We start from the raw sequence: 25,837 nt of genomic DNA, 5'->3' as shown, positions 1-25,837 counted from the left end.
TCCTCACCCCTGTCTTTGCCAGCACTGCTGGGCCCCAGCCCTGGGAACAGGAGCCCAAGTTGGTGCAACCACGGACCAGGGTCAGCGAAGGAAGAGCCGGTGTGTGCACGGTTACAGGAGCTTGGTCCTGCAAATCCACCCAAGGGTGCTGAGAGCTGGCTGGTGTCGTGAGGCCAGAAGACTGGAAGAACCTCCCGTCACCCCCATCCTCAAGAAGGTCTTAAAGGAGGATCCAGGAAGTTCCAGGCCCATCAGCCTTACGTCGGTCCCTGGGAAAGTTGTGGAACGATCCCCCAGGAGCTACCGCAAGGCAAGTGAAGCACGTGGCTGGGAAAAGCCAGCGCGGATTCACCAGGGGCAAATCGTGCTTGAGAGACCAGATCGCCTTCCACTACAACGCAGCCCGCTTGGCTGATGTGGGGTGAGTGGTGGGCACTGTCTACCTGGATTTCTCCAAGGCTTTCGAGTTCCCCACAGCCTTCCCCCAGGAGAAGCTGATGCTGCGGCCGGGAGAAGTGGCCCAGCGGTGGGTGGGGAACTGGCTGCCCGCGCCCAGAGGCTGGTGGTCAATGGCTCCTCTTCACACTGGCAACCTGTCACGAGTGGGGTCCCCCCGGGTCGATACTGGGCCCAACGCTGTTTGATATCTTTGTAAGTGATCCAGATGATGAGGTCAGGCGTACCCTGGTGGAGTTTGCTGGTGATTCCAAACTGAGTGGGGAGGTGGCCACTTTGGAAGGGAGAGCCACCCTGCAGGAACAACTGGATAGGCTGGGAGAGTGGGCTAACAAGAGCCTTAAGAAGTTCAGCAAAGACAAACGTAAGTCTTGCACCGGGGAAGACACAATCCAGGAGCGCAGCACAGCTGGCATCTACCCGGCTGGGGAGCAGCTCTGTGGGCAGGGACCCGGGCCCTGGTGGACAAGAGCTCAGCGTGATGAGCAGTGTGCTGCTGCGGCAGAGCAAGCAGCGGGGTGCTGCGTTGCATCAACAAGGGCATCACCAGCACACAGAGAGAAGCCATTTTACCACCCTACCCAGCACTTGTCAGGTCACACCGGGAATACTGTGCTCACTTTTGGTCCCCGCTGTGCTAAAAAGACATGGACGGGCTGGAGAGGGTCCAGAGAAGGGCCGTGAAGATGACCACAGGACTGGGAAGCCTGCCATGTGAGGAAAGGCTGAGAGAACTGGGTTTGCTCAGCCTTGAGGAAGGAAAGCTTAGGGGAGACCTTATCGCCGTGTTCCAGTATTCAAAGGGTGGCTACAAAGAAGATGGAGACCCCGTTTTTACAAAGCTCACATGGAAAAGACAAGGGGTAATGGGTCAAAGTTACTCCTGGCGAGATTCTAATTAGATACAAGAGGACCATTTTTCACCATGAGAACAATCAGCCATTGGAATAATCTCCCCGGGGCAGTGGTGGGTTCCCCAACATCGGACACTTTTCACATTCAGCTGGGCAGGGTGCTGGGCCATCTTGTGTAGACCGTGCTTTTGCCAGGAAAGGTTGGAAGAGATGATCCTTGAGGTACCTTTCAGCCTGGTATTCTATGATGATTCTATGACTAACTTTGTTAAAAGCCCTTAAGACTGATGGGTTGGCCAACAGGTAAGGGCAGCCTGAGACTTGGAAAATAGAGTCCATTACCAGCCACAGAAAACATGCCCATCTACTGGTAAATAAATGCAATTAATTTCTAAACCCTGTATTACTGGTCAGAAGATGTCTGTGAGCCCCTCTACTCTTATATACCCTTCAAACCCTTTCCCTTCAATAGACATCTAGACTTTTGATGTCTGTTGAAGGAAACAGACACACTAAATAGAAAGTCACTGTAATGACTTTCTATTTAAAAGTCTATTTAAAACAGGGAGCTTTTCCCAGAAAAAAATCCTGGTAATAGTTACATTTCTGTGCAGAGTTGTGAACATATTGGGATTGCTTAACTGTCTTGCAATTACATGTAAAAGTGGAAAAATCTACTGTGGGCACATCTCTCACCTTTCCACTTGGCTCTAGACGCTAATTCCCTCCATGCTCCTTCTAATTCCTAACACTGTTCACTAACTAAGCAGGCTATGGGTGCAGCTGACAAGCTGCAGGACCTCTTTAATCGTGAAAGCAAATCAAGCTAGACCCTCAGAAGGTATTTTTATTTCCAAACAAGATCAGTTACCAAACACAGACAACTAAGTCTGGAGCCAGATGGTGTAATACACTGTAAAAGCAGCACCACTTAATTATCACCTTTAGAGCCTCCTAGCTGTTGATGCAGATGAATCTATGGGCTGAATCTGGCACATTAATCTCACCAAGTACCTTGAGGTAGATCAGTCCTCACATGCTGGTCGTGAAGAGACCCAGCACACGTTCAGAAGGAAAGAGGGAATAGTAAGGAGCAGGTAACAAGGGCATTCACTGATTTCCCCAGGTGTTTGGGCTGGACCTAAGTGTCCCTGTCCTGTTTTCTGGCTATGTTTTTACTTCCATTTTCAAAATAGGAGCAGAAAAATTCCCAACACAGGAACACAGGGACAGAGGAGCCCTGTAGGCAACACCCAAAGTTGTCCCTCCATAGTATTCAGGCTCCACATTACAGCCTTGAAGACAGGGACAATGCCTCTCTGACCTTCTCTTGGGATGGTCAAGCATCAGAAGGTGCTCAGGGTTCAGAAAGCATTTTGTTTTCCTGCACTTTCGGGCTGTAAGCTGAGACTACAGGGAAAGTGCTGAAGCACTGGGGAGCTGCCTCCAACATCCTTCTGCTAGTAAATCATCAACTGCTCTGGACTGTTTGAATCCCTTAAAAAAAGCAGGAGAGTCTTGGCGTATTATAAGCCCCCTGCAGCCAACTATAATATATTCCCTGCTGTGTACAACAGCAGCAGTGGATGATGGACTAAAAATTAAAGTAAATTTAAAAGTTAATTTCAAGTAATTAATTCATCCTCTTAACTGGCTGCAAGACATGCGTGTGTTATAGCGTCCATTTTCACAATTACCCAAAGTGACTTGACAGGTTTAAGTGAGTTGCCCAGGGCCACATATGGAGCATCTGTCAATCAGTATTAGAGCTCCATGTCCCAGACTTACTCTCTGAACAGACCTTTCTTTGCATTAGTCCAAATCCAAGGTAACCAGTGAAGTCTAAATCAAAAAACGCTGAATCATGAAGCAATGTAAATCTTTAATTAATTCTCCAGATACTTTGAATTAAAACCCCCAGTTTTAAAAACAACCCCAGCAGAGGTGAAACTCTGCAAACAGATAAAGGAGTTATGCTCTCAAACACATCTCAAATGCTGAGAACATGGATTAACAAGACCTAAATGCAACCTTTGTGGGCATTTTAAAAGCAGTGTCCTCTACATGACATTTGCATTGTAACAGAAGTAAACTGTAATCACATTTTAAAAGTGCATAATGTCCTGTTTTTCTGAAGTCTGTTACTGAATGGTTAGGATCAGTTCATGGTGTTTCAGCATGAAAGTGAGGAAAACATGCCTAACACATTTTAAAAAGTCTGCCAGTTCTTTGAATGTGTTCCTCATAGGCAAGAATAGAAAAAATCTTTGAGACAAGCTCTTCCTTTTAAGTTATCCTAGAGAAATAACAGTATGGTAATTGCTGGTTTTCCAGAGAAGATAGACAGTAAATTATTTTGAAATACCTCATTATACCCCAGGGAAGTCATATTGTGACTTCCTTTGGCATGACAATGTATTCCTTGCTATTTGGGAACACAATCTTAAAAGCTGCTGAGTGTCATCAATCCAAATGGCTCCAATGAGATGAGTAAGAATATTAAAGTTATTCAAATGAAAAGAAAATGGAAGTTACTGTCATATTGGGTCACAGTAACTGTCAGCAAATTCAGGTTTTCTCCTCCCAACATTATTCATAAAAACTGCAAGAAAACGTTCAATTATTTCTAAGTACCTTTTCAGGTTAAAATGTTGCCATATTATATTTTGCTTTGTAACCACTTCTTTTAGAAACATCTTGTTTCTCACCCTAACCTATATTATGTTACAGTTACTAACATGTCAGTTTGCTTCATTTCCACATCCTGAAGCAAGTTACTAAGGAAAGCAAATGACGCAAAGAGCACCTGTTAGTGGACTGTCCTCAGGGGAAGATGAGTAGGTTAAGTAATTTCAAGGGTTTGACAATAATGAGCGGAATTCAAAGAAATTATTATTGTTACAAAGTTTTGTACACCCCACAAAAGAGTTTAAAAACAGTTTGAAAACTTTCATTTAATCTGAAATAGTCACTCTTCCATACAAGCAATAAGGATAATGAAAGAAACTAAGAGCAAATCTGGTTGGTGTAAGAAATCTGGTAATCTTTAGAATTTTTTTCTTCAATCTACTTTTATGGAACTATTAGATTGAAAAACAATTTTGGAAAATAAATATCTTTATCTTTGTTGCAAGCAGCAATGCAGATACTATAAATTCTCCACTTCCTTCCACTGGCACAATCCAAATACATAGGAGCAAGGAAAAAGTAGGGGTACAGCAGACTGCTGAATGTACATATAGAAACCACAGTTTGCCAAACACCTTCTCTTTCCTTTCTGCTATGAATGCTCACTCCATATGGACATGGGGACTAGAAGTCTCAGGAAAAGAAATACCAGAGGGTAAATTATAAAAAACAGAACTTGAATCTGAAAGTTTCAGAGGCATTAATGAAGGCATAAGCAAGTCTCCTGTTCACAGCTTCATGAATGCTGGTGCTGAGAGGACCCAGCCCTGTGACTGAGATATTGAACCATGCTTAACTGGAAAATTTCCATGGCAAGAAAGCCTTACTGGACAACCAGAGCAAGATGTGTCTCTCTCCCAGAGAAAGCCCTCAATCAGTAATGTCACAGCCTCACTCAAACTCCTTTGTCTTTTACTTGGCCAGGTGCTTTCCTGTCTGATGCAGTCAATAAAGGCTGCTGAAGCACAGAGTCTATGCTAGAATTTGCAGTAAAGGATGGAGAGGGTTCTGTGTTTCAGAAACAAAGGCAGGACTCTAAAGGTATACCAAGGAGATTAAAAGGTGAAGTACTTTGTCAGCCTATAGGATTTATCCAGGCACTACAGGAACATGGGAGTGTCTTTACCAGCAGGAAGAGCTCCACTGTAAAAGGGGACAAGGATCAGCATCATCCTGCTCCTTTATTAAGATCTGTATTTGTCTGCATTCTTCTAGAGATGGGAGATATTCACGTTATCTAACACTGAGACTGTAGGCCTGGTAACTCATGAGACTTTAAATCACCCCTACAGAAACCTGATTCTTGGCAGTGACAATAAAAGGAATAACCTTCTGAAGTAACCTGAAACAGACAGCTGAAACAAAGGCAGAAAAGTTTGCAGTACAGAACAAAAGCGACTACCACAGAAATGGAGTACAAGTCAGTCGAGGTAGGTGCTCTGGTATATAAAGCAGGGAAGGTGTGTACTTTGATAGACAACAGAAAGCTCCTTAAACCGAAGAGGCACAAGGAGGAGTGTGTCACCTTTTACATCTTCAAAGATAAAAGCTTGAGGAAAGATAAGATAGACATAAGCTACACAGGCAGGTGAGCTTGAGCTATGATCTGGTTACTGACAGCTAAATGCCCATGTAAACAATTACTTGAAGGTAAAATAAAGTATTACAAATAAATATTAATAGAGAATTACTAGTTTTGGTCTCTGGTTGGAAAAAAAAAAGGGGGGTGTTGGAGCACAAGTCCTATATTCAGAGCCAAATATGAGCTAATCCCCTTTTGGAAATAAATCTTACCTGATCAACTGTAAAGACTTTGATCCTTTCACTTCCCAACCATTTCTGAAATTCTTTTTTCCAGTTTTTTACCAGACTCCCAGGGGTGACAATTAGCGCTCGCCTTAGTACAGGTTTGCATCCATAGACCCCCTGACGCAGAAGAGTCCAGACAAGTGCAATGCATTGCAATGTTTTTCCTAAGCCCATCTCATCAGCAAGAATAGCTCCAAATCTGCCACTAACTCTGTAAGATATAAGTAGCTGGTGGTAACATTTTAAAAGACATAGCTATAATTATTTACAGCTGGTTTAGGGAATTGCTTCTTGTACTTGTTTTCTGAAGTATAAAGAACCTATTTATATTTATGATGCTCTACTGTAGGTTTTCATTCAGTTATACCAGAAGACCTTAGAGTGAAATTCCTCGTTTTGTAGATTAATGCTTTAGTCTTCCAAAACCAAGTATTTTCAATCTGCTTTTAGAATTAATATTCTAATATTTTTAACACTTGTATATACCTTAAGGAATCTATAACTTGAGAAAACACTTTTGAGAATAGTACTGTGTCTTTTTCAGCAGGTTGATATAACAGCTTCTTTATTCTAAATGCCTGAATTATAAATTATATGAATAACTATGAATTATAAATCCCAGAAAGCAGTGTTCTTTAGCATAAATTAATTGTATCCGTGTTTACAGGACTTTGTATTTGCAGTAGAACTCACAGGCCTTTTGAGGCACTGGCTTCCCAACACATCTGGCAAAGTCATAGCAAGCATGATGCTATTACACAGGTCAGAAAAAACTTGTGCAACCTTTACTGGGGGAAAACTACTAATATTACTTAATTGAACAATTGCTCAAATCTTCCTGTTCAAATTGTCTCATTTCAAACATCGACATGAAAATATTACAGGTATTGAAAGCCAAAAGGATAATTATTGTCTTACCTCATTCCCATTACACATTCATATAGAAATATAATTCCTTCTTTCTGATGTGGTCGGAGATTATTTGCAATGTAAGGATCCACAACTACATCCACCATAGGTAGACCAGCCTTATTGAACATCCACTGATGACTTGCATTTGGTCTTGGCATGACTAGAGAATCTTGAAGTTCAAAACACATGCAAGTATTGCACAAAAACATTATTTTTAGTTTGTTAGCAAAGGGTATTATTTCTCTAACAGCTACAGAATAAAGTCTATGATCTAATGACTGTTAAAAATACCGTTTAATATATTGACCATTCTCAGACAGAAAATGAATTTACCAACAGAGCATCTAGATAGCCTTCCAAATAAAAAATCCTTTTACAGAGGTTTTCCAAATAGTTTGCACTTCTCTCAAAGATAAAGGTGACAAACTGAGAAATCTGAGTATTATTTTTATGATGAGGGGAAACCACCTTGCTAATAAATGTTGTATGATGCTTTGAATGTGTAGAGTTAAATCAGAAGTACTAAAAGGCTTCTGAATGGAAAGTTCAAGAAAAAGAACATATACAATGACCTACATAAGGTCTAGACACTACATTTCAAGGGGATATTCTTGTAGCTGCACAGAAAGATTACTCTGCCTGAGAAACAGAGATAAAAAGACAACAATTTATTTAAAAAAAATAGGTAAGGACAGAGTGAGCTGACAAAGGCTGCCACAGTGCATGAATAAAAGAAGTTGACAGGTTTGAAGACATACAGAGGCAAAGAGAACATGAAGTATTGGGCTACATCTGAGTAACAGTTTTGCTTACCATAATTTGTTTACAAACTCTAACGTCCTAATTTTGCTAGACAATGTCCATACTAGGTTGCTTATATTGCTGCTACACATCTTCAATGAAAAGTTGTATTGTCAGAGGACAGAATGAGAAAGCAATTTATAGCTGCTTGTATTTTATGTCACTCAACCTATATTGATAATTTATCCATAGGAATAGGTTGGTTGAAGGCTTGTATCATTCAAGAAGATTTTGTTTCCTACTGACAAAGGGCTGAGTTCTGATGGATTACATCAAATTGCATGTGTATATGTACAAGAGCCAGCGGTGACAAAAAGATAACTTTTCTGACAAAATTTTGCAGCCTCAGAGATGGGGAAGAAACAAGGCTTAGATGAGCAATAGTCTAAAAGCTTAGAAATCATCTGTGGAACATGTGGCTTTACATCCTTGTCACTGCGCTCTGTTCTACTGAGCACAGGGATAAATGGCTTTCCATTTTGAAGAAGGAGCATTTTAATCAACTATTAGCACAGACCTCAACAGGAAAACCTCTAACTGTTCCAATACCAAGGTCCTGGTCTAGTAAAGTATCTCCATTCCTTCTGAAAGAGGTTATGCAACAAGGCGTTAAATAAACTATGTGATTCTCCTGTGTAAGCAACTCTAACGACTGAGAGTCCAACCTATTGATGTGTTGAGGGCTCTCCAAATCTCATAGGAGGTACGCAAATTCACCAGAAGAGAAGTCACAGGAGACAACTAGAACAAAAATGAAGCTTTTTAACAGACTAGTGCAGAAACAGCAAAGAAGTTAATTTGAGTGCTGGATATATCAATTCTTTGCCAGATTTTACGTTAGAAAGCTAATGAAGTATCATCTTGCAAATACAGGAAGGAACACTCTCAGAGACAACATACTCAAGTGGAATTCAAACCAGAAGCTGGTAGTAATAAGGCTGCTCTACAAAAGGGCCAGTGATATCATTAACTAGCATTTGATTAAGATTTCATTGTTTATTAAACATAGCAGCCAAACACTAGTTCTGAAAAGTCCCATAGTATCAGGATATGAGGTAAGAGGTAGGATGGAGGTATAACTATAGCGAGAATGTAGAACAAACTTCTTTCTTTTTTTTTTATAGGCATGGCTCTGCTTTAGTAACATTTCTTTAATCTCATTTTTATCCTCCATCCGAAAGATAATGCCATCAGCAGAATATAGCTCCTAAATGGTTTGTTACTGACAAGACGAGAGAGTACTTCTCATTTAGATAAGCAACACCACTTCCCGCAGCTATCAAATGTTTACAGGATCCCTATCACAACAACTGTATTAACTACGCAATTTGTGAACTTTCATGGCTCTTCAGCACACGGTACTTCTAGCATTATAAAACAAAACTTTTATTCTAAAATGTATTTGGCTGAGTTTGGGCAGTATAGTTACACTCATTGGCTGTGAAGAATCAGGCACCATCAGAAGCGATTCTTTGAATCTGGCTTAACTTCTTTGTTACTGAACATCCACTGTAATTACCGTGCTGCCATATTATGTCAGTGCTTCACTGACCCTAGGGGGAAGCTGGAACTCATCTAGAAGTTGTAGCATGTCAGAGTGTTTGTCTGATGAAGAAACTAATTTTTCTGGGCAAAACTCTCAGAAGCCACTCTAACTTGTTTCTACAGCCATCTGTAACAACTATGAGAAACTACGTGGCGCACAGTACTTGTTAGAAACACACATGATAAAATCCTAACATGGTATTGACAGAAACACTAGTACTGTATGTCAGAAATACTTCACTAATACATTGGAGAACATGAAAATTTTGGTTACACATTCAATGTTATTTTGAGACTCAGAGGATGGTTAAAGAAACTTAAAAATCTGAATCTTACTTGAAGCATTTGGATCATGGCGAGGTTTGTAGCTTTGAGAATCTTTGAGCATACCCTCTTTAGTATTGGGTTGACAGACACTTTTGAATGGTTTACAGAATGGTTTCGTATTAGTTTGAGATAAAGCAGTTGGGATTGTGTCATGAGCTCCTATTCCTGCCTGAAAACACCTGCCACTGCTGAAGTCATCTGCCGAAATTACACCCATCACTTCAATTTCTTTTCCTCCAACCACCAGTGTTTGACCTTCATCAAGACTGTCTAGCTCTTTAGATTTATATCCAGTACCTAAAAGAATACAAAAATGTATCAATTAGGAGAACACAGCAAATACTACTTCCTTAACACCAGTACTCATCTGCAGGAAGGAAAAACAAAACTGTGAACAGGTATCAGATTCTTAAGCATTCAATTTGTTACACACATGAACTCACAGCCTTTTCCTCCTTAACAGAGTTTGACGTTTGAGTGTTAACAATCAGAATTAGTGGAATATGTGAGCAAATATTCAATCATCCTCATCCACAATCAATTCTACTGAATGTCAAATATCCATTTAAGAGAATTTATAAAAAGCAGCCCCGTATCATAAAATCTAGCAGCTTGCCTTAGTTTTAAACTTGCTTAAAACTAATAACCATTCCAGGTCCTTCTTCCTTCCTTTCATGCCCCAACAAGAGCACCACTAGCCCCTCTTGCTGTTGATCTAAACAGAATATTCTACTTTTAAAATAATTCTAAATTAGCTTTTTACCATTAAGGATTCATATGCATCTGAAATCTTTACTTCTACACATGCTCTGAAACATACATGCTCTGATAATTGCCAGGATTTATCAATCAGCTCAATAGAGTTCGTTCATTCAAAAACCCACCGGGGAGGTGATGCATTCTTCCATGTCCCCTTAAGGACTCTATCAGGTGGGCATTCTCAGAGCAGCTAACACACATTATTAGTCTCATTACAAAATACAGCTACAGCCGCCACTCTCTTTTAAGATAAAGATGTAGGAGAGTGGTGGTTCTTCATTTTAAATAGCATTCTAGTGGTTGAAGCTCTCACATAAGAAAAAGGAGACATACCTAATTTATTTTCTTAACTCAGGGAGGTCAAAGCCACATCTCTACCTCAAAATTCAAATCATGTTCTTTATTCCAACTTGAATTTGTGCCACTTTGGATAAATAGGCTTGGGTCCTCAGTTGGGCCAAAAAAATAAAAAGCGTGACTGTGTAGACCAGCAGTTAAAACACTCACCTGTGAAAGAGGCAACACCTCCCAAGGTTTTACACATATTTTATCCAACAAACACTACATATAAAGACTGCTGGGAGCTGTTTGCAAAGCTCAGGTCTCCCACTAATGGGAATGTGGGAGGCTGGAAGGTGAAGATCTGGATTTGAATTACAGAAAAAAATTACTGAGGTGTTTCACAGCCTAAGCAAGTGCTGAAAAACAGTCTGGCCAAAAGGGAAAGGGGGGCGGTTTTTTCCCCCTCCTCTAAATGTACTAAAAAAGTGCACAGCAAATCTTGTTTGGTTCTTGAAAGAACACTTGCTTTCAGGAAAGAACTGAAGATGTCTGAACACAAGAGAATGCACGTGCCTTCCTAAATGAGATGCCTGGAGAGGGCATTTATGACCTCTCCATTGCTCTGCATTTTTGTTTTCTGTATGCCTCTACATAACTTCAGGCTGAATGTACTGAATTCAAGCGTAACCCTGTGCAGGATCTTCTGGATTCCGGTTTGAAGAGTTTAATTCTAAGACAGGATGAGCTTTAAGGGTACATGGGAACTGAGGAAAGGCAAAAAGCAAACCTATAAAGCACAAATGTTTATGCAGCTGCCAGAAACAACTGTTTCTATAACATACAGAAAATTACAAGAGACCATTTCCCAAATTCTTTGCAATACATTATTAAGGCATTAGGACATTTGCAGGGGAGAAAAACAAGCAACATGTTCCGCTGCCTTCAAAACAAGCTACAGGCTGTGCTGGTTTTAGGTTCCCATTCCCCTTCTTAGATCCAGCCCTGGTGTGCCTGAAAAAAAAATTAATAATCTTCCTTTGCCCTTTTCTTCCCATTTAAAAATAATAATCCTGGATGCTCATCTACACTCACTGTAAACTTCCTATCATTAAGTACAATTTTGGAGGTAACCACTACTGGACCTTTCCTTCTCACTCAATGGGCTTGTAGAATAATTGCAGAAATTTCAAACTTAGGTTACCTAAATTGGTCAATTTATTTTTTCCTTAGTATCAATGAGCATTGAAAGCAACTCTGAATAGGCAAGTTAGCACCAATGACATTGGTATCACTGTGCTCCCTGACACCATCAAACACAGCAGAAAGACTTTTACCAGCAAAACTCAGAATATTCATTTTTCTGTTGTGTTTTCTGCTAATTCAAGAAGACAGGACTTGAAAAAACACAAGAACAACAGGGTGGTGGCTGATGCATTCCAGGCATTACTCTCTTTCTCTCTGCCTTTTTAAAAAACAAGCAAGCCTGTACATATATTGCTTTGCTATAAATACATTTAAATTAACTTCTAAGTCACAGACTGATTCGCAAATCAAAACTGCCTCGTCCTAACAAGGCTCACAATATCATGATTGTAACAAAAGCACAGAGAAGCCACCTCAGCCCTAAAAATAATCAAATTATGTTTTGTAGCAACATTGTCCAATCCTACTCCTTTACAAAATATCTTTGGCTCAGTTAGCAAAGTTAATTCTTGCCTTGCTTTCTGTAAAAAAATACTGCCTCAAGCTGATTGCAGCCTATAGTTTGCAAGTCTTATTTTTAACTCTGATATCAACCCAAACTGTGTCTTAGAGCAGCAGCTGCTGCTAAAACTACAAGACTAAAAATTGCTACACAGTTGACTTTGGCTGGGCTGGAAAATGTTGCTGTTTGCTCGTCTTTCCGATAAAGATAATATTTTTAGTTGTTTGGCTGGCTGAAAAGTACAGATCCAACCTCAGACATTCCCGATTACCATTACTGACTGGAATATCTAAAAGGAACTTACCTGTATATTCTCCCCTAATTTTAAGACCTTCTTTGATGCACTATGCGAGCAACCAAAATCAACTAGTCATCCCTCATTTGGCATCTCTGTTGAATTAGTACAGCCGTTCATTTCCAGATCCTCTCCTTGGACTAGCATTTGGTGTTTCTGTGAATAATGTTATTCAGCCTGCCCCAGCCTCCCCCATGCATCTGCCTTATACATAAGAAATATAAAGCTTTCTTTCAGTCTCTCCCCACACCACCCCCCAAAAAAAAAACCCTACTGTTCTTTCATCATGTGGTTGACATTGGTACGGAGAACTCGAAATTATCTAAAAAGCTGGGTCTCTTTTTTCACAGCACAGTAATTTTAAGCTAGTTGTTCACTTACAGAAGTATGCAAATCTACAGTACCTCTTCCAATGTCTTTGCCTTCCATATCTTTCAATATTACTGACTTTCCTTTTGTAATAAGAACAGCATCTCCTTCCCACTTCTTGTGCTTTTTCTTTGATGCCTTACACCAAACAACACTGAAATATTTCGCAAGGCAGTCAGGTTCTCCCTGAGCTGCTTCTTCCTTTGCTGTCCCTGATGCTGGCAAATACAGTGCATCTAAAAAGGAAATAAAATAACAAAGAACATCTCAGGTTCTCTTGACAAAGCGTACAGCCATTTGCATTTCAAACAAATCAAAGACAATTTATGCATTTCATCTTGTATAAACAGTGGTGTATTTCCTGTCCTGGGCTGCTTATGCCAAGTTTGGACACAGACAGAACAGCACGTAAGGAACTCATCCTGAAAGAGGAACCATTAAATTGTTTCAGAAAGTGTGCACTTCCAGGAAAAGCACATTACTTGGTACATTAGTAAGTGAGCTCCTGATTTGACATACATACAAGATGATGAGAGTGGAGAAACAGTAAAAGGAAAGGCTGGAAAAAAACAAAAGGGAAACGACCACTGGAGAAAATGAAAACAGGGTTCTGGTGAGATGGTGCTGGGCAATGTTCTGGAAGCAAGGACAGGAACACAGAATTCAGAAAAGGGAGCAAGGGAAGCCACTAACCACACCTGAAGTCACTAGTACTAAGTGGGTGAATAACCATAATTGTAACAATCCAAAAGATTATTTCAACTCCTTTCCTTATACCATTTAAAAATAAGTAATTGTGCAAATCTTGAAACAGACCATCTCTTGAGTTTGCAGCAACTCCACTGTTCTTACTAGGCTTAGACTGATTTAGATCTGTCAGCAGTTACCTAACGGAAGTGTCACAGATGTAAATATTAATAGGAAATATTTAGGTTAATAAGATTAAGAAATCATAATAGAACAGAGAGCAGTTGATTATCATATCGATTAAGACTAAACACATGCTTTCAAGAGTTAGCAATCTAACATAAGTAATGTTAGATAAGTCCCCAGCATTACCTACAGGAATATCTGTAGCATTCCTTTTCAGCACATGCACAGCTTCAAAGGAAAAATCAGACTAATTTTCATTAAAATACCCTTGCATGCTGGTTAAAGGCTTAAATCGGTTTGCTCCTTTGATTCCATCTGGGATTCAACATTATACAAATATGTTACAAAAAAGTGCTTATGCCACAGACTAACCTTTCCAAAATTTCCAAGTGTGCCGGTATTTAAAGGATAAGCTGCAATATTAAACTTTTGCTTACAATAACAGTCCAGTGAAGAGACAATTTTATCACTTCTACATCAAGTTTACATATTCTTAAAACTGTGAAACACTCCTAAGTTACATACCTAAAACGAATGCAGTTTTTCAGACTACCATTTACAAAAAAAGGTATTCTCTAAATGAAAAATGCTATATTTACTGAATAGAATTTTCTTCCCAAAGCTCTCTAAAACTTTTTAGCCTGTAAAGAACTCTAGGCTAAAACTGTGCCTAACCTAGATAGGATTTTCCATAAGTGGATGACAACACCTGTAGCGTTTCATATGACAGCTGCCCCCATCTCCAAGGGATAACAGAGCAGCTACTGAACAAATAATGGAACACCGTAGAAGGATGAGAAAACAGAACAGAGCAGCTCTTCTTGAAACGCAGGGGATCTTTTGTAGGTGAAACCTGGGAAATGAGCCAGGGAGCAAGAACAAATCCTTGCAGTTTTGCAAAAAGGTACAAGGACTCTATTGGATCTTCAGTAATCACAAGTGGTAAGATTTAGAGAAGCAAAGGAGGAAGGTGGGGAGAGAGAAAACTCCTACATCGCTAAAAAGACAAAAGACTAATTTGATTCTATATTGAGTTTCTAATTGTAAACTGATTCAACAAGATAAATACAAGATTGTTTTCTCTTTGCTTTTCAAACTGATTCTCTTAGTTTAATCAGCAACCTCTTTCCTCGGGTTAAGATTTATAGTAACCATTACTACAAGACCTGGAGAATTCATTGCAGAACTCTCTTCTCTCTTGAAGGATGGCCATCCATAAACAAATGACCACCTCCTTGTCTCCTTCACTGACTTCCCACATGAGTTCGGTGACCCCTGATATCTGTTTTATGGTCATTGCTCTTTTACTCAGGGAGTCCTGTGTGGCATTATCTGACTCACCAGTGGATTAACTTTCAGGTCAATAACAATTCTTCAAAGTCTTCTTATCCCTACTTCATTTAAAATAATAAGAAAACCAATAATTTAGAAACAGAGCTGGAAACTGCTAGCATTTTGTAATAGTGACTTTTGCCAAAAAGGATTTCCAAAGCAACCTCCCTCCAGTGAGAAGCAAACTAAGCACCAATATTCCATACAATACTACCATGTTCCTATGGGAAAACCAAAAAATAACAGCCTCTGCAATGCTCAGATCTCTTCCCTCAATAATTTGCCTTCTGAATTACCATAATTTCTGTTTATAAAAACATCCAGTAACAATTTGTTTCTGTGTTACTTAAAAGTATTCTCCTTTTACCTTTAACTATAGTATAGTTTCAGATAAGTGTGGTTTTTTTAATTAAACATTTTTATGTAAGAACAATTAACATTCTCTCAAAATTATCTTCCATAGAATTTCCTTGAACAGAAAATCTAAACCGGTTCATTAACAATGCTGATTAGGTACTTACATTCAACCTGCCTTTTACCTTATCATTTTTGTTTGTATTCAGCATCACATCTATTTAACTTCAAAGATTTATTCAAGTGCAACAGCAGAATATCCAAATTCAATAAATACAGCATCAGGAACTTTTCAGGAATTAAAATGAGACTGGTATGTTACGCACAGGGACTAAGTTCAGTGTTTGATACAGGGGTACAGAGAGCAACAGTTTCAACAGTAAAACCCTTACTGCTCACTGACTGTAGACAGTATCTTAAATAGAGATGGGTTTGCTGAGACCCTGGCAGAAACTGCAATTGTAAATTCTGAGCTTTGCTGTTAATCAGTTTGGACTGAAAATAATAAGTAACAGGAACTCTGTGTATACCACAGTACAAGAAAGATCAGGAAATCATGCCTGCTCATTTCTCTCCCAAACAGAAAACTGCCCAGCCTGAGAGTGCAGTTTTCTTAGCCATGAAGAAACTCTAGCAAGTGGCATGTCTTTCCTCCCAGAACGAAGGGCTTGGGAGCTTTAAAAGACATGGCTAATAAGGCTTTGAAAAGCTTCCATAAATAAAAAAGCTTTCTCTCTGGTTGACAAAGCAAGGACTTAAGTTTCAAGATAGAAACCATAGCCTAGTTGATATGAGGGAAAGTTCAGCAGCCTCAGGAAGGTGATGATTTACAGAAGGTGGGACAGGATCCAGGAGAGGACAGGGGAGCATTCCAATGGCAAACTAGTTTAACCAGTTTCTGATGAGCAGGATTTAGAGAAAATGCATCGATTAAGTGTGTTAGGTTACTCTCAATGCACCAAAGAAAGCAGCTGCATTATGAAAGACTACAAAAGGTAATGCAAAAGCACATTCAGTAGACTACACGGTGTAGCTTGCACCACTGTAAGCATGCCTTACTGTAAGAAGGTAAGGAGTGCGCATGCTTCAGGGCGCAGGGCACCAGCCACCTCCACCTGAGGCATGCTTTAATGGAGGCCTAACTCCATGCAACTGCAGGCTGCTGCCAAAGCCCACAAGCTCACCTTTCCTTCCCTCTCCCCCTCTGTTTCTCATCCACCAGCTGCAGGCAAGCCAGCTCAGTGAAACCCATCGGCAACTACAGTCAATACAGGGAAGGGATATGTGCAGTTTGGAACAAGACACTGGCAGCATGCCCCTTTTTTTGTGGCAGCTACTGTTAGGTTTGGGGTGATTTTGAAACCATGGGACCTGACAAGTTACCCGACACCTCTGTACCTGAACTGCCATGTTGTGTGTATGGAACAACAGTGAGTTTTCCCTCAACCAGGCTGAATCTTCTAATTAAAGAGCATTGTCACAATACAAAAATTACAGTTTAAAGAAGACAACCTTGATTCAAGTTGTGCTCTATAGTGCTCAGGAATAATTACACAGGAGAGGGAGGCAGAGCAAAATATCTGGACCGAGGTAAAAGGAGACTTGGGCTCTGAACGAATCACAGTGAAACTTGATGGCAGTGCTCTGCTGCAGCTCCTGCTGCCACTCTGCGCGTATGCCGTCGATGTGCTCCGCAGAGCCAGCGTCACCTCTGTCTTCTGAGCAGAGGAAGTAATCAAACAGCTCCTTAATCAAATTAACTCCTAACATTTAGAGAACAGATGTTTACATAGTAGTTAAATATCTTGTTCTATACGAAAGGTCTGTATGCTAAACACTCCTAAGATATCCCAGGAATATTTGAAGAAATATGAGACAGAGACAGCATCATCCTTCATTTGCAAAGCAATTTCAGTCTAACCATAAACTTTATACTAAGCTAACATGTAAATGTATATTAGTGTGCCTTAAAGATGGAAAAAAATGTGATAACTCTTCTCACAGCACTTCTATGAGACTTCTTTGAGGACTGCAACCAGCAAGAGTCAAGCTAACTTGCCCTAAAACCATAGGAATCAATGACAGCTGGGATTACATCTCAGAGTTGCTCAATTACAACCCACTGCTTTATATAACTCTTTCAAACACAAAATGTATATGTAATTAATCTCACATATATCAGCATCATTAGAAAACTCACCTAAAGACTGGCATTTCAAGCAAGAATATTTTCTTTGAAAAACACAGCATTGTTTTACATTCAAAATTATTTTTAAACAAAAATGCAAACGAACAAATTTTTATAGCACTTTCAAACACCTGTGCTAAAGCCACTTTATATGCATATCTTTCATCTGAAATTCCAATCAAATTAGCCTTTCTGATGATCATGCATTACTACTGGGATCCCCATTAGTGGACCTTATTTTACATAGCTAATAAATTTGGCAAGCCTTCATCAGTCTATATGTCATCTTCCATGCTAGCTATCTCAGTTTAAGCACACATATCCACATACACACACAACATCCATAAAAACTTTTAGTGAAAGAAAAATCACTGTTTATGAGAACAAAGATCACAGATCAATGCAGTTTTAGTCACAATAAATTATTATTCCTTGTAGAAGCTCTAATAATTCAATATTCTGGAGAAGAATCTAAAAATCGGAGAAGACAACACTGCTTGCTTTTTTTTTTTTTTTTTTTTTTTCTGGGGTAAAACTTTTTCCATTCCTGAAAGCTAAAAGCTCTTGGAAATAAATGCCGTTTGCACATTCCCTGCAGCTTAATTTCCTGAGGATTACACACTGGACATGTTCTAACTGAGGCCGGGAATAGCTTTCTCTATAATCACGGCTCTCACTGCTCAGACCAAAGCTGGGTCTTTTCCAAGCATGGCAGCAGGGAGTTTTTCCTTGTCCCTCTCCTTCGGAGACATCATGTCCCCTCCTGACACCAAACAGGGAAACATGGCAGAGGGGACAACGACCAGTTACAAGAAAAAGGCATTTGCGAGAAGCAGCCTGAAATGAAAGACTACTGCTGGAAAGGAAGGGTGATGTTAAACCAGCAGAAAACTGACAACTGGGTAAAAGACTGCAAGTCTAAGCTGGAATCAAAGCACACAAGGAAAAGCTAGAAACCAGGCAGGGAGTAAAAAGAGTTAGAAAGACAACAGATTATGTTGGGAGAAGGGATGGGGAGAACCACTGGGGCAGACGGGGACTAGGGTCCAGTTTAAGAGCCAAGGAGCAGAGAAACAGCTGGGATTTTCTGAGCAGGAGCTGGCACGAGAAAAACTTACTGCCCCTCATCTCTGACTCTCAAAATTCAAGGTTCACTAAAAAACATATGGCTGGAAGCCATCAAGGGAAATCAAGGAAAAAATAAATGAGAAAATGAGCTGATTAGACAGCAACAGGGAAAATAAAGTGAGAAATTACAATCGAAGCAACAGCTAAGAACAACATGGCACTGCAACATAAAAAAAAAGGAAGCATGTGAGCCCAGAAGGCCACTGGCTGCACAAAGACATGAAGAGCGCTCAGAGCAACTCAGCCTCCTGGGCAACAGAGCCCCCTACTCTTCCCCCATCCTTCTAGTTTAACTTTTTTACTAATTCAATTTTGAAGACCACCAAGGTAGTCTTAAAGGTAGTCAGCTTAAAACTACTATAATTGTTACACTATTCCATATCAATTTACAGACCAGATTCAGTAGCTGTTCTCCAGGTGAGTAGGGCTGCAAGGGGAGATTTAGATGCAACATAAGAGATGGAGGCAATTAAGCTTTTGGATTGCATCCGTTTGACTGATGACACTGCAAGACAAACCCAAATTAATTCTGAGTTTAGGACTGGTAGAGGACAGAATCAGACAAAATTTCTAGTGGAAAAGTCAGCAAAGGCAAAGCAGGAGCCAAAGCTTGGGTCACTGTATTGTTCTCCTGAAGTCCCTTTGGCACATTCTGCTCTTCAACCTGAAAAATTTTCAGTCTTTCAGTTTTTTTGCTGCCAGAAAATACCGGGCAAAACACTGCATGCCACTATATTAATGGTCTACACTGAATTCAGTGACCTACTAATGCAGCAATTCACTTTATTACCCTAAAGGGTAAAGATAAGAGTTTCAACCTTGTCTGTCTTACATAGATGAAAACATCAAATTTTATGGAATAATAATTTAAAAAATGTTCATTTGCTCTAAACGCCAAAAGATTAACATCTACAACCTTGTGGTACAAATCTACATCACCCCCTCACCCCCAAAACCCAGCTTCCATTAAGTTAATAGCTTTAGGGTTGTGAAGTTGAGCAAAGTTTGGAGATATCAAAAATAAGGACGTTCCAGTGACCTGCCCTGCCCGATTGTGTGTATGCATTAATGACAAAGTCTTTACAGAAAACACGCTGCACTACACCACCACGGGACCTCTTGCTCATTCAGCGCAGAGAACTGAACTGCTTGGCAGCAGCAGGAAGACAGTCTGCTGCTGCCTATGCGATCTCTGAGCCGCTTTGTTGCAAACTGCAAAAGGTGTGTGATGAAGGACATCAAGGACAGAAAGTCCACTCCTGTGGTTAGATAAGCTGAATGGTGCCTTAGAGAACTGGATTTTACTTGCATGTCTTCTAGAGTTCCTCTGTGGTATAAGGAAAGTCATTTAACCCCAACTTTCAGCAGTAAACATCTGTCTGAGCACCTGACTTGTGATTCACTCATTTGTAGTAATAAGCGAATGCTCACAGGTGCAACTGCAAGTTGTGGTTTGGCAAGATTTACTGTACAGTATACTGAAGCACTGAGATAATGCAGTCCTAACTGATTCATTCTGCACGTTCAGCAATAACAGGGGTTTTGGGGTTTATTCTCTTCGTGCCTTAGCTCCCGCTTTATCTCATAGAATGTGGAGATTATACCAACCTCTTATCTCACCAGGATGTTGTGAAATATAATTACATATGTGAAGCACTCAGATACTATCATGATGGGCACCAGAGGAAAAAACCACTAGCTAATTAATTCAAAATAGTTCAGATAGTGTGCTGAAAAAAAGGCACAAGTCTATAACTGAACAAAGAGGTGGAAAAAAAATACTGAATAAGTGGACTCATCCATTCTGTGAACAGAAACTGGCAAGGAAGCCTACAGAAACATAATCCATAATCATGTAACTAATGACTATACCCAACTGCATCAGAAGGCTGGATGCAGGTTGTGCGTATTTGCAGGCTTCTGGGTACTTAAATTTGTAACCTTGATTGTCTTTTCAAACTGGAAACTTCTACACACAATAATGCAGACAGTAGATGTACTTAATTTGAATAAGTAGTGTAGTGGTTTGACCTTGGCTGAATGCCAGATGCCCACCAAGACTGCTCCTTTATCACTCCCCTCCTCAACCAGACAGGGGAGAGAAAATCTAACGGAAGGCTCATGGGTCAAGATAAGGACAGGAGACCACTCAGCAATTACCGTCATGGGCAAAAGGGACTAGACTTGGGGAGAATAAGTTTAATTTATTACCATTCAAATCAGAAAAAAACACCTTCCCCCCACCTCTCTCCTGTTCCCAAGCTTAACTTAATTCCAGATTTCTCTGTGTCCTACCCCCAAGCAGCGCAGGTGAACAGGGAATGGAGGTTGGGGTCAGTTCATCACATGTTTCTGCCACTCCCTCCTCAAACTCTTCCCCTGCTCCAGCGTGGTGTCCCTCCCACGGCAGACAGTTCTCCATGAACTTCTCCAACGTGGGTTCTTCCCACAGGTTGCAGTCCTTCAAACACTGCTCCAGCGTGGGTCCCTTCCATGGGATGTGGTCCTTCAGAAATGGACTGCTCCAGCGTGGATCCCATGCGGGGTCACAAGACCTGCCAGCAAACCTGCTCCTGCCTGGGCTTTCTTCATAGGTCCACAAGTCCTGCCAGCAATCTTGCTTCAGTGTGGGCATCCCACAGGTTCGCAGCCTCCTTTGGGTATCCGTCTGCTCTGGCATGGGGTCTCCACAGGCTGTGGAGTGGGTATCTGGTCCACCATTAACCTCCATGGGCTGCAGGGGAACAGGCCCTCACCACAGGCTGCAGGGGAACCTCTGCTTCGGCACCTGGAGCACCTCCTCCCCCTCTTTCTTCACTGACCCTGGCGTCTGCAGAGCTGTTTCTCTCAGACAGTCTCATGCCTCTCCCCTGCTGGCGCAGATTATTTTTTTTCTAAATACGCTATCCTAGAGGTGCTACCACCATCGTTGATGAGCTCAGCCTTGGCCAGTGGTAGGTTCGTCTTCGACCCAGCTGGCATTGGCTCCACTGGACATGGGGGAAGCTTCTGGCAGCTTCTCACAGAAGCCACCCCTGCAGCCCCCCTGCTACCAAAACCTTGCCACACAAAACCACTACAAGTAGAAACAATCCTCTCATCATCATTCAATGAAACATTTACCTCTTAAGGGTATCAGCTGCAGAGAAGGGAGGATGGAGAGCACATAACTCTCAAAACTATAGCTCCATGGTAGGAAACTATTCTTCCTAAACCTCCCAACTGCCTAAAAATCCAACTGAGTCCTGCTACACTGTAAAAATTTAATGAAGTAAGCTGAAAGCTTCTGTCAAGTCCACAGAAATAGATGTGCAAGTCCTATTATCAAAGGAAAAGTCAGCATCATTGAGAATTCTGAAAGGCTGCAGGAATCATTCGGTGCAGTGAGCCAGATCAGCTTGGTAAAACACTGGAACCACTCAAATGCCATCCAAGTTGACTGTTTACTACACTTCTTAATGCTGCCATCCACACCAAAAGTTGTTTTGATTAATTTGTCAAGTAAAAGCCCTTTTACTTCAAAAAATAAATGCAAAAATGATGTCAGAAAGCAACATTTATACTTGGGTTCTGTAAATATTGAATGTTATTGCAGTAAATGATAGTCTTAATGGGATATAAGTAGGAAAATTCCAAATACTTAATTATCAAAAAATCCAAATTACTAATAAATAATTATTAGACTATTACACAATCACAGGCTAACTGTAGCCATCTCAAAAATAAGTAAATTTTTGAAGTAGCTTGCAGAGATCTATGTATGCATCTTTTTGTGTTTAAATGTTAATGAAAGGTACACAGCTAAATCGATATGTGGTACTTTGAAAATGTATAGTTTGGCATTCTCTTAAGCATTTGCTATTACTTCTACTGTTTTTTATTAAAAATAAAACTATTTCTGTGGTGTACAAAATCTCTGTTCCTAAAATGCAAAGACTTTTAGATCTGTAACAAAAAGCAAGCAGGCAGAAAGGGATTTATTAAGATTACATATCCTTCGTATTAACATCTGGTTTAGCACATATTGGAAGGTAAGACATTTTTAATGTACTGTTTGTGTTTGTTAATGGCCATCTTTGATTTCCCTGGATTATAATAAAGAGTCCTTAAAATAAAATAATAATCAGTAAAACTTATGCCCACTGTCACAAGCATAAAACACAATATATTTTTACCCTAAATTATTTAAACAGGACTGTTGAAAATTTATGACATACCCTGAAAAGAGGCACACAAAGGATGAGTCATATTTTTGAGAATTTTCATGTGTTATGCAGTGATTACTTGATTACTTGCAGAGTGGCTGACGAAATATTTGGAGAAGGAAAGAGTAATCTTTCCAAATCAAGTTACATAACTTTGATTTACATAAATGTAATCCATTCAGTAGTCCAAGCAGAAAAGTAATATTTATGGCCCAAGCATGAATACCTAGAGCTCTAGTTGTAATTCTTACTAGGAAAGCAAAACTGGAACAGGGAAGATGAGGGAGGAGGGAAGAGAAGAAATTCACCCTTGTGGAGGTAAGCAGTGCTTACTACGCTGCCTTTGCTGGCTCTGGATCTAACAAAACCGAATACAACCTAAAATGCATAGAAATTCCAATGCAAATCAGTAAGATGATTCCATGCAGGGAGCTGTAAATTCAGGATGCCTTTAACAAGAGCGTACTTTGTATCAACCCTGCCTATTTTTGGTCCTGAGCAGACTACTTATATAAGGAAACGCTAGAAGACACGGAGATGTGGCAGCCTTCCATCAGCAGACTGGGTCCACTTGCTGTTCCCAAGGGACTGCTGCAACCCTTGATGTCGCCTGAAAACCTCTGCAGCATGTGCAGCTCTTCTTACCAACTTACCGTATGTATATCTCATTGGGTGTATATCTCATGTGTCTGCGTGTACGTATGTATATGCATGTGCATACTCATCAGAGAAGGATGAGATTTAAAAACAGATCAGATTCATCTCACTATATTTCATCTGAAAACAATCTTTACAGACGTCCACTGTATCTGCAGAGCTGAAGTATTTGAAACTCTCCAAATATACTTAACTTCTGGACTGCTGAAAAACATCTTTGGTACCATCTTGGAAGGTCACTTAGGAATTGTGTATTTTCAGAACTCAACTATAGCAAATTAGCATATAGTTATACAATGAAAACTCTTCTGAAAGTCACAGATTTTATCTAACAGAAATAATTATAACAAACAACAATAGCTAAATTCCATAAGCAAGCTTAGTTCAGTCCTTTTCTGCACACACACTATGCAGCACTGCCTCACAGTTACAAACCATAGTTTCCAGGCTATTGCTGGCCTTTTTGCAGATGAGCTGGGCCATTACCTATCCAGCTGTACAGTCCAAAGGTTCTGAAATTCTTACCACCCCAAAAGAAGGGCAGTTGTACTGGAGAACCTTACTGTCATCTGTCACCCTCTCCAGATCTAAACAAAGTGGCTTCCTCACTGAAGCTGCCTGGCCTGTTAGTGGCAAAACTAGGGATACATTTCCTTGCTTTCCTTCAAGGTGTTCACAGCTGGGAAATCCCTGTTCTGCTCTCAACAGTGCAATGTGCCCAGGTTAACTGGCTCTCCTAAGAATTCAGTTATTAGGGACTACATCTGAAGTAGAAAAAACTTGTACTGAAAATGACCAAGTTCCATGTTTGCCAAGGATTTATGAATAAGACAAACTTTTGCAAGGTTTTACCGGAATGGTGAAAGACCGACTTGATGCCAAATTTCAAGTACTTTTTCAGAAGCACAGGGAAACTAGAACACTACAAAGGAAAGACAATCAAAATTCAATATATCCAAAACAGAGTATTCTTCTCACAATCTGTTTCACATAAAAAAGCTGAGACATAAATAAACACAAATGCATATATAGAACACACACATTATATCCTGAGAGGTGGCAACCCAGCATAAAGTAGTTTAGCCAAACTGATAGTTGATGCTATGTAGTAATGTCACCCGGAAGTCCATCATGATGTATAACCTACTGGCAAAGCTTCCTTACAATGCAAAATAATGCAAACATCACTTGGGTGAAACTTGCAGAGCTTACAAGGAAAAAGAAAATATTTTTTTTTTGGTTTATAATGCACCTCTAAGTGAATGCCATATTATGGTACAGAATATATCAATAGTAACAGTAGTCCTACATACCCTATGTTAATTCTATGTTTCTGGCACATGCCAGACATAAATGCTTCAACTCCTCAAGACAGTATTCTTGATAGTATCAACAAATGAGCTAAATAAAATTTACCTGCAAACTGTTTCTGAGTTATGATAAATTACTTTCTCTCACATGACATCTTCAGTGATTAATAGTCGATACAACTCAAGACTACTGCATCAGGTTTTATCTAATACAATAGAGGAAATGTAGTAACTAACCACAAGCAGTCTAAAAATCCTCCTCCCCATTCCCAAACTAGAGAAACATTTTGTCCTGTTGTCCTGTTAAATTGAAGCTAAAAAAAGAAGAGAAAAGATCAATAATTTATAAACTGATTTATTTATTTCAAGAATGCAGAAAGTTCTAACTTTGGAAACTGCTGTATTTTGAGAAAGCACTAGCAATACAGACAGGGATCACATAAAGACACACAAAGTAAGCAAGTGGCAACGCACAGAATACTGTAACCAAAGTGACTGAGCCTTAATCAAACTGGGTCCTGACATCAACAGAGTATGGAGGGGCACCATAATCCAGCGGAATTATTTTTAGCCGACATCTATGTTAAATTACGCTAATTATTGTGATTGTGCTAAGTATAGATGAAAATTGAGAGCCAACAGGAAACAGCCAGGAAACTGCCTTCTTTTTTAAAAAATTGTATTTGCATACATAAAATACGAAAAATTAAGTAGGATTTTTCAAGTCCTCAGTTTTGCTAAACAGTAAATATAAATCATGTGGAGTAACTGCAGAAATCATAAATCATGTGGAGTAACTGCTGATCAAGTATTCAATGAAAATTATATGATACTCTTCTTGTGTGAATAATACAGAGTCAAACAAGGTGTTACGTTCACTCAGAGACGTGTGGATACATCAACAAATCATTTAGTGTAATCACTAGGATAACAGAGTGTGAAAATCCCATAGCACAGAAGAAAGGCAGGGGTAGTGGGGAAATCCAGC

At 40.0% G+C, this 25,837-nt stretch overlaps 1 protein-coding gene across 1 annotated transcript in view; it reads right to left on the bottom strand.

The window, feature by feature from the left end:
• Positions 1–25,837, bottom strand: part of RAD54B (RAD54 homolog B) — a 70,197-nt gene that overhangs the window by 13,612 nt on the left and 30,748 nt on the right. The window contains exons 4-7 of the mRNA XM_056333825.1: positions 12,838–13,038; positions 9,402–9,689; positions 6,726–6,888; positions 5,793–6,018 (exon numbers count right to left, since the gene is read on the bottom strand). Coding sequence (XP_056189800.1) covers positions 5,793–6,018; positions 6,726–6,888; positions 9,402–9,689; positions 12,838–13,038 — 878 coding nt within the window. The remainder of the gene's footprint in view (positions 1–5,792; positions 6,019–6,725; positions 6,889–9,401; positions 9,690–12,837; positions 13,039–25,837) is intronic.

This window comes from Falco biarmicus, chromosome 3, assembly GCF_023638135.1.
Source record: "Falco biarmicus isolate bFalBia1 chromosome 3, bFalBia1.pri, whole genome shotgun sequence".
NCBI lineage: Eukaryota > Metazoa > Chordata > Aves > Falconiformes > Falconidae > Falco > Falco biarmicus.
Note: the sequence above shows the minus strand (reverse complement) of the source record. Positions and strands in the feature narration are given on the sequence as shown.